The sequence below is a fragment of the Taudactylus pleione genome, unplaced genomic scaffold (assembly GCF_031769625.1).
Source record: "Taudactylus pleione unplaced genomic scaffold, aTauple2 ptg000558l, whole genome shotgun sequence".
NCBI lineage: Eukaryota > Metazoa > Chordata > Amphibia > Anura > Myobatrachidae > Taudactylus > Taudactylus pleione.
In genome coordinates, this window is record NW_028284960.1 from 557,960 (window position 1) to 567,008 (window position 9,049).

Here is a 9,049-nt window from a genome sequence, read left to right on the forward strand (position 1 = left end):
TGGCCGCCCTGTTACTCTCCCCTCTCTCATCCCCAGGGTAAGGTGATGGCGTCTATGTTCTTTGAGGCCAGCACACGGACCAGCAGCTCCTTTGCAGCAGCCATGCATCGCCTTGGGGGGTCTGTCATCAGTTTTTCGGAGTCCACCTCCTCCTCTCAGAAGGGAGAATCTCTGACTGACTCTGTGCAGACCATGAGTTGCTACGCCGACGTCCTGGTGGTGAGACACCCAGAGCCGGGAGCGGTGGAGGTAAGAGAGTGCGTTCTCGCCAATCCCCCAGCCGTCTCCTATACTCCCTGCTCATGGACGCTTGTTGTGTGATTTCCAGCTCGCTGCCAAACACTGCCGGAAACCAGTCATCAATGCCGGCGATGGGGTGGGCGAGCACCCTACACAAGCACTGCTGGACGTATTCACTATCCGGGAGGAACTGGGAACAGTCAATGGGATGACCGTAAGTTCCGCCATGATTGCTAGTTCCAGGGCCTTCTCCTTTTGGGTGAAGTCGGGGGTAAATTGTTATCTGTGAATAACAATGTTTGATATAGGAGTTATAATGCCTTAAATGATAAATCTCCGGAGGTTAAGCCGTAAGCGCGCGGACACGTCCTGTCTTTGACGCTGTATTCATGGTGGCTCGGGTTTTCCCACGCACTGTAGATTTACATTTAACCATCTCCTTCCTAGATAACGATGGTCGGAGATCTCAAGCACGGTCGCACTGTCCATTCTCTCGCCTGCCTCTTAACCCAGTACCGCATCACCCTGAGATATGTTACGCCCAGCAGTCTGCGTATGCCTTCCAAGATCATCCATTTTGTCGCTTCCAGGGGAATCAAGCAGGTGAGGGGCCGCCGGGCTGGGAGGACGGAACTTATGTTGTGGTGGCCTTTGTCTCCTGAGCTGGCTGTGTGAGGGAGCTATATATGGATGGTAGATGTGTGTGATGGAGCAATATAGGGATGGAAGATGTGTGTGTGAGGGAGCTATATAGGGGTGGTAGATGTGTGGAGGAGCTATATAGGGATGGTAGATGTGTGGAGGAGCTATATAGGGATGGTAGATGTGTGGAGGAGCTATATAGGGATGGTAGATGTGTGTGAGGGAGCTATATAGGGATGGTAGATGTGTGTGTGAGGGAGCTATATAGGGGTGGTAGATGTGTGGAGGAGCTATATAGGGATGGTAGATGTGTGGAGGAGCTATATAGGGATGGTAGATGTGTGTGAGGGAGCTATATAGGGATGGTAGATGTGTGGAGGAGCTATAAAGGGATGGTAGATGTGTGTGAGGGAGCTATATAGGGATGGTAGATGTGTGTGAGGGAGCTATAGAGGGATGGTAGATGTGTATGTGGAAGAGCTATATAGGGATGGTAGATGTGTGGAAGAGCTATATAGGGATGGTAAATTGTGTGAGGGAGCTATATATGGGTGGTAGATGTGTGGAGGAGCTATATAGGTATGGTAGATGTGTGTGAGGGAGCTATATAGGTATGGTAGATGTGTGTGAGGGAGCTATATAGGGGTGGTAGATGTGTGTGAGGGAGCTATATAGGGGTTGTAGATGTGTGTGAGGGAGCTATATAGGGGTGGTAGATGTGTGTGAGGGAGCTATATATGGGTGGTAGATGTGTGGAGGAGCTATATAGGTATGGTAGATGTGTGTGAGGGAGATATATATGGGTGGTAGATGTGTGGAGGAGCTATATAGGTATGGTAGATGTGTGTGAGGGAGCTATATAGGTATGGTAGATGTGTGTGAGGGAGCTATATAGGGGTGGTAGATGTGTGTGAGGGAGCTATATAGGGGTTGTAGATGTGTGTGAGGGAGCTATATAGGGGTGGTAGATGTGTGTGAGGGAGCTATATATGGGTGGTAGATGTGTGGAGGAGCTATATAGGTATGGTAGATGTGTGTGAGGGAGATATATATGGGTGGTAGATGTGTGGAGGAGCTATATAGGTATGGTAGATGTGTGTGAGGGAGCTATATAGGTATGGTAGATGTGTGTGAGGGAGCTATATAGGGGTGGTAGATGTGTGTGAGGGAGCTATATAGGGGTTGTAGATGTGTGTGAGGGAGCTATATAGGGGTGGTAGATGTGTGTGAGGGAGCTATATATGGGTGGTAGATGTGTGGAGGAGCTATATAGGTATGGTAGATGTGTGTGAGGGAGCTATATATGGGTGGTAGATGTGTGTGAGGGAGCTATATAGGAATGGTAGATGTGTATGTGCAAGAGCTATATAGGGGTGGTAGATGTGTGGAGGAGCTATATAGGGGTGGTAGATGTGTGTGTGGAAGAGCTATATAGGGTGGTAGATGTGTGTGATGGAGCTATATAGGGGTGGTAGATGTGTGTGTGAGGGAGCTATATAGGGGTAGTAGATGTGTGGAGGAGCTATATAGGGGTGGTAGATGTGTGTGAGGGAGCTATATAGGGATGGTAGATGTGTGTGTGGGAGCTATCTAGGGGTGGTAGATGTGTGTGTGGAGGAGCTATGTAGGGGTAGTAGATGTGTGGAGGAGCTATATAGGGGTGGTAGATGTTTGGAGGAGCTATATAGGGGTGGTAGATGTGTGGAGGAGCTATATAGGGGTGGTAGATGTGTGGAGGAGCTATATAGGGATGGTAGATGTGTGTGTGAGGGCGCTATATATGGGTGGTAGATGTGTGTGATGGAGCTATATAGGGATGGTAGATGTGTGTGAGGGAGCTATATAGGGATGGTAGATGTGTATGTGGAAGAGCTATATAGGGCTGGTAGATGTGTGTGATGGAGCTATATAGGGTGGTAGATGTGTATGTGGAAGAGCTATATAGGGCTGGTAGATGTGTGTGAGGGAGCTATATATGGGTGGTAGATGTGTGGAGGAGCTATATAGGTATGGTAGATGTGTGTGAGGGAGCTATATAGGGGTAGTAGATGTGTGGAGGAGCTATATAGGGGTGGTAGATGTGTGGAGGAGCTATATAGGGGTGGTAGATGTGTGTGTGGAGGAGCTATAAAGGGGTAGTAGATGTGTGGAGGAGCTATATAGGGATGGTAGATGTGTGTGTGAGGGCGCTATATAGGGATGGTAGAGGTGTATGTGGAAGAGCTATATAGGGATGGTAGATGTGTGAGGGAGCTATATAGGGGTGGAGGAGCTATATAGGGATGGTAGATGTGTGTGTGTGTGTGGGAGCTATATAGGGATGGTAGATGTGTGTGTGTGTGTGTGTGGGAGCTATATAGGGGTGGAGGAGCTATATAGGGGTGGTAGATGTGTGTGGGAGGGAGCTATATATGGGTGGTAGATGTGTGTGCAAGAGCTATATAGGGATGGTAGATGTGTGTGATGGAGCTATATAGGGATGGTAGATGTGTGAGGGAGCTATATAGGGGTGGTAGATGTGTGTGTGGAAGAGCTATATAGGGATGGTAGATGTGTGTGTGTGTGAGGGCACTATATAGGGATGGTAGATGTGCGGAGGAGCTGTATAGGGATGGTAGATGTATGGAAGAGCTATATAGGGATGGTAGATGTGTGTGTGTGTGAGGGCACTATATAGGGATGGTAGATGTGCGGAGGAGCTGTATAGGGATGGTAGATGTATGGAGGAGCTGTATAGGGGTGGTAGATGTGTATGTGGAAGAGCTATATAGGGATGGTAGATGTGTGAGGGAGCTATATAGGGATGGTAGATGTGTGGAAGAGCTATATAGGGATGGTAGATGTGTGGAAGAGCTATATAGGGATGGTAGATTGTGTGGGGGAGCTATATAGGGATGGTAGATGTGTGTGATGGAGCTATATAGGGATGGTAGATGTATGGAGGAGCTGTATAGGGGTGGTAGATGTGTATGTGGAAGAGCTATATAGGGATGGTAGATGTGTGTGTGAGGTAGCTATATAGGGGTGGTAGATGTGTATGAGGGAGCTATATAGGGATGGTAGATGTGTGTGTGAGGTAGCTATATAGGGATGGTAGATGTGTATGAGGGAGCTATATAGGGGTGGTAGATGTGTGTGAGGGAGCTATATAGGGATGGTAGATGTGTGGAGGAGCTATATAGGGATGGTAGATGTGTGTGAGGGAGCTATATAGGGGTGGTAGATGTGTGGAGGAGCTATATAGGGATGGTAGATGTGTGAGGGAGCTATATAGGGGTGGTAGATGTGTGGAGGAGCTATATAGGGATGGTAGATGTGTGGAGGAGCTATATAGGGGTGGTAGATGTGTGGAGGAGCTATATAGGGATGGTAGATGTGTGGAGGAGCTATATAGGGGTGGTAGATGTGTGGAGGAGCTATATAGGGATGGTAGATGTGTGGAGGAGCTATATAGGGGTGGTAGATGTGTGGAGGAGCTATATAGGGATGGTAGATGTGTGGAGGAGCTATATAGGGGTGGTAGATGTGTGGAGGAGCTATATAGGGCTGGTAGATGTGTGTGTGTGTGGAGGAGCTATATAGGGGTGGTAGATGTGTGTGTGAGGGAGCTATGGGGTTGTAGATGTGTGGGGGAGGTATATAGTGGTGGTTCTGTAGCTGTGTAGAGTCTCTATGGATGGTACTGTTGCTAGGTGAAGGGGGGCTATAGAGATAGAATAGCTCGGCGGGCGGGGCTATAGAGGGGCTTTAGCTAGTTGGGTGGGCAGAGGTTTATAGATGAGTGATACTATAGCTGGGTTGGCGGGGTCTATAAGAAGTGTTAGTTGGGTGGTGGGTCTGTAGTTGGGGGGTGCTGTAGCAGGGAGGGGGGTGCTGTAGCAGGGAGGGGGGTGGGTCTGTAGAGGGGTGGTGCAGTACAGATGTGTCCTTCTACATCTTTGTTCCATATGCCATGTAGCACGCCATGTTAGTCGCGCCCTGCCGCTGCTTGGCGCTCTTAAGTCACGTCATGCTGCAGTAAGGCAACGTAACGCACTGGAGTGCTGGAAAAGCTAGAGCTCGGTAGGCATGCTATGTAGGGGTGGCAGCTGGGGGCTATAGAGGTGTGGTAGCTGTGTGGAGGGTCTATAGAGGGGTGGTACTGTAGCTCGGTGGGCATGTTATGTAGGAGTGGCAGCTGGGGCTATAGAAGTGCGGTAGCTGGGTGGAGAGTCTATAGAGGGGTGGTACTGTAGCCGGGTGGGCATGTTATGTAGGGGGTGGCAGCTGGGGCTATAGAGGTGCGGTAGCTGGGTGGAGGGTCTATAGATGGGTGGTACTGTAGTTCGTTGTGCGTGCTATGTAGGGGTGGCAGCTGGGGGCTATGGAGGTGTGGTAGCTGGGTGGAGGGTCTATAGAGGGGTGGTACTGTAGGTGAGTGTGCGTGCTATGTAGGGGTGGCAGCTGGGGGCTATAGAGGTGCTGCAGCTCGGTGGGGGTTCTATAGGGAGGTGGTACTGTAGGTGGGCGTGCTATGTAAAGGTGGTTGTTTGGGGGGGGTGGGGCTGTAGAGGACGGGTATATGGTTGTAGCTGTGGACACTGTATAGTAAAGTGTGAGATGAATGACTGCTGGAGTCTGATTGCCCCCGGTATGTACATGATGGACAGAGAGAGGGGAAATAATGGAGCAGCCCGATGTCGGCAGTCGTGGAGATAGCATGGGCAAAGGGACGCCAGCCTGTGCCATCATCTCCCCCCTCTCTCTGTGGCAGCAACTGTCCATCTACCAATTGCACATGGGCACACCTTGGTTTCCTCTAGTGAAGAGGGTGGGCACACCTTGGTTTCTGGGGTGAAGAGGGTGGGCACACCTTGGTTTCCTTTGGTGAAGAGGGTGGGGGTGGGCACACCTTGGTTTCCTCTGGTGAAGAGGGTGGTGGTGGGCACACCTTGGTTTCCTCTGGTGAAGAGGGTGGTGGTGGGCACACCTTGATTTCTGGGGTGAAGAGGGTGGTTGTGGGCACACCTTGGTTTCCTCTGGTGAAGAGGGTGGGCACACCTTGGTTTCTGGGGTGAAGAGGGTGGGGGTGGGCACTCCTTGATTTCTGGGGTGAAGAGGGTGGTGGTGGGCACACCTTGGTTTCCTCTGGTGAAGAGGGTGGGGGTGGGCACTCCTTGATTTCTGGGGTGAAGAGGGTGGTGGTGGGCACACCTTGGTTTCCTCTGGTGAAGAGGGTGGGCACACCTTGGTTTCCTCTGGTGAAGAGGGTGGGCACACCTTGGTTTCTGGGGTGAAGAGGGTGGGGGTGGGCACACCTTGGTTTCCTCTGGTGAAGAGGGTGGGCACACCTTGGCATCCTGGCTGGGCTGTGTAAAGGATGGCGAGATGCTGCTTTTGGAACATACAGACCTTTGTTGTCTCCCGTACTCAGGAGGAATTTCGGAGCATTGAGGAGGCGCTGCCAGACACGGACGTCCTGTATATGACGCGGATACAGAAGGAGCGGTTTGCCAGCAAGGAGGAGTATGACCATGTGAGGATTAGTAGCTGGGGGGGAAGGGGGAGTGCTGGGGCGGAACGGAGTGTGCTGGGCTGGGGGGGGAGGAGTGTGCCGGGCTGGGGGGAGGGGTGTGCTGGAGGGGTGTGCCGGGCTGGGGGGAGGAGTGTGCTGGAGGGGTGTGCCGGGCTGGGGGGAGGGGTGTGCTGGAGGGGTGTGCCGGGCTGGGGGAAGGAGTGTTCCGGGCTGGGGGGGAGGAGTGTGCTGGAGGGGTGTGCCGGGCTGGGGGGAGGGGTGTGCCGGGCTGGGGGGAGGGGTGTGCTGGAGGGGTGTGCCGGGCTGGGGGAAGGAGTGTTCCGGGCTGGGGGGAGGAGTGTGCTGGAGGGGTGTGGCGGGCTGCGGGGAGGGGTGTGCCGGGCTGGGGGGAGGAGTGTGCTGGAGGGGTGTGCCGGGCTGGGGGGAGGGGTGTGCCGGGCTGGGGGGAGGGGTGTGCTGGAGGGGTGTGCCGGGCTGGGGGAAGGAGTGTTCCGGGCTGGGGGGAGGAGTGTGCTGGAGGGGTGTGGCGGGCTGCGGGGAGGGGTGTGCCGGGCTGGGGGGAGGAGTGTGCTGGAGGGGTGTGGCGGGCTGGGGGGAGGGGTGTGGTGGGCTGGGGGGAGGGGTGTGGCGGGCTGGGGGAAGGTTCTTTCTGACACCGGTTTCTTTGCTTGTATTCAGTGTTTTGGGCAGTTTATCCTCTCCCCTCACATCATGACCAGGGCCAAGAAGAAGATGGTGGTTATGCATCCGATGCCACGGGTGAATGAGATCAGGTGAGGGACTGGCTGGTGCCCAGTACGGGGTGTAATCAGACTACTTTGTATACTGCACCCTTGGTGGGGTCTGTAGGGACTCAGAGTTTGTAACACGAGCGCCTCTGCTCAACATGACCCCTCGCCTTATACCGCCTTATATAATTATCAGCCATTATTACCCCTCTGACACCTTCACCAGTTGTCCTTAATCCGCCGATCCTGGCAACCCTCGTTCTCACCCCGCTGACCCTCACCCCGCTGACCCGGTATTTGATGGTTATTTGTCCTTTGTCTCTCTTCCAGCTTTGAAGTAGACTCCGACCCCCGTGCAGCGTACTTCCGCCAGGCTGAGAATGGGATGTACGTACGTATGGCGCTTCTCGCCACGGTCATGGGCAAATACTGAATTTAGGACCATCGCCTCTATCAATCGGGAAGGAATCAATGCTGCAAAATCGGGATTTTCTCAGAGACCGTAGATGGCTGCTGGAAATGTCGCTGGAGGCGAGGGCCTCAGTCGCACTCTAGACCCGTGTTTGCGGATTCTGTGTACCACTCTGATGTTACCTAATACTGTACATCTGCGCCCATTCATTCATTCCCCGCACAGGGCGCTGTGATGTCGGGGTGTCTGCCCTGATCGCTGGCTGGTTCCAGAAAGTTTCATTAGTTCCTGACGTGCTGTCAGCCGCGGTGTGTCCTGTCATTGCCGCCATTAGTGCACCAGAACTGTCTGTGTCCTGTCATTACCGCCATTAGTGCACTAGAACTGTCTGTGTCCTGTCATTGCCGCCATTAGTGCACTAGAACTGTCTGTGTCCTGTCATTACCGCCATTAGTGCACTAGAATTGTCTGTGTCCTGTCATTGCCGCCATTGGTGCACCAGAACTGTCTGTGTCCTGTCATTACCGCCATTAGTGCACCAGAACTGTCTGTGTCCTGTCATTACCGCCATTAGTGCACTAGAATTGTCTGTGTCCTGTCATTGCCGCCATTAGTGCACTAGAACTGTCTGTGTCCGTGGAAACGGCTGTAAAGAGCAATAGTGATGGATTCTGTGCCCCTCACAGGTGACGCCGGTCACTGTAGAATACTCTGCATACATAGTCTTACTATACGTTACCTGACCTGTATGTGCTGCTTAGCTAATGCCCGGTCCTGGGTCGCTCTCCTGCGTCAGTGCCCGCTTCTCCACGGCCAGGTGCCCCCTGGCAGCTCTCCGTAGATCAGACCGCGTCTTTTAGGTGGGGGGAAAATCTCCTTTACTGTCGGTCCCTGTGGCCTCTGCTGCTCAGACTAGTTGCTGATAGTGAGGAAGGGGATGTGGTGGGTGGGCTGATAATGATCTGATGGTTTTATAATGTGAATTAGAGGGAATGCTGCTTATTTTTCTCCTTTTTTCTAAATAAAATGAATTGCGCACAATCATTTCTGATATTATTGTTTTGGCTCACAAGCAGCGCGCGAGGGAAACGCAAATGACCGACTACGTTCTGTTGTCGCATATGTTTTATGTCAGGTACTATCGACCCTATGGTGCCCTATAATGATCATGTGACCGTGTAATCGCCTGCGCTATGCGTGCTCTCACATAACGGGCCGGTGGCTCAGTCTCCCATGCACGTTAGGTTACTCCATCTCTTATGCACAATACACAGGGAGATGCTCTGCGTATTGTGCGGAGATAAAGATGCTCATGTATCAGCGCGGTTTAAAAGCCCCTCGGAAGAAGGGACGTCCGGTGGTTACCGAGCTTCTTGCTCACAGATGCTGATGGAATAAACAACCTTCTCAGATCAGGCGATGTCTGGGCTCTGAGCTGTTATATACAACCCATTCACTGAGCGATGATCAGATCAGCCAGGGAAACGCCTGTTGTGTATGGGCCTGAGCGAT

General features: G+C 52.5%; 1 protein-coding gene across 2 annotated transcripts in view; it reads left to right on the forward strand.

The window, feature by feature from the left end:
- Positions 1-8,604, forward strand: part of CAD (carbamoyl-phosphate synthetase 2, aspartate transcarbamylase, and dihydroorotase) — a 56,705-nt gene extending 48,101 nt beyond the window's left edge. For both annotated transcript variants that reach the window (XM_088452908.1, XM_088452909.1), the window contains exons 39-44: positions 37-249; positions 329-454; positions 688-843; positions 6,296-6,397; positions 7,076-7,170; positions 7,456-8,604. In XM_088452908.1, the coding sequence (XP_088309034.1) occupies positions 37-249; positions 329-454; positions 688-843; positions 6,296-6,397; positions 7,076-7,170; positions 7,456-7,558 (795 nt within the window). In that variant the 3' untranslated portion in view covers positions 7,559-8,604. The remainder of the gene's footprint in view (positions 1-36; positions 250-328; positions 455-687; positions 844-6,295; positions 6,398-7,075; positions 7,171-7,455) is intronic.
- Positions 8,605-9,049: the final 445 nt, after the last annotated feature.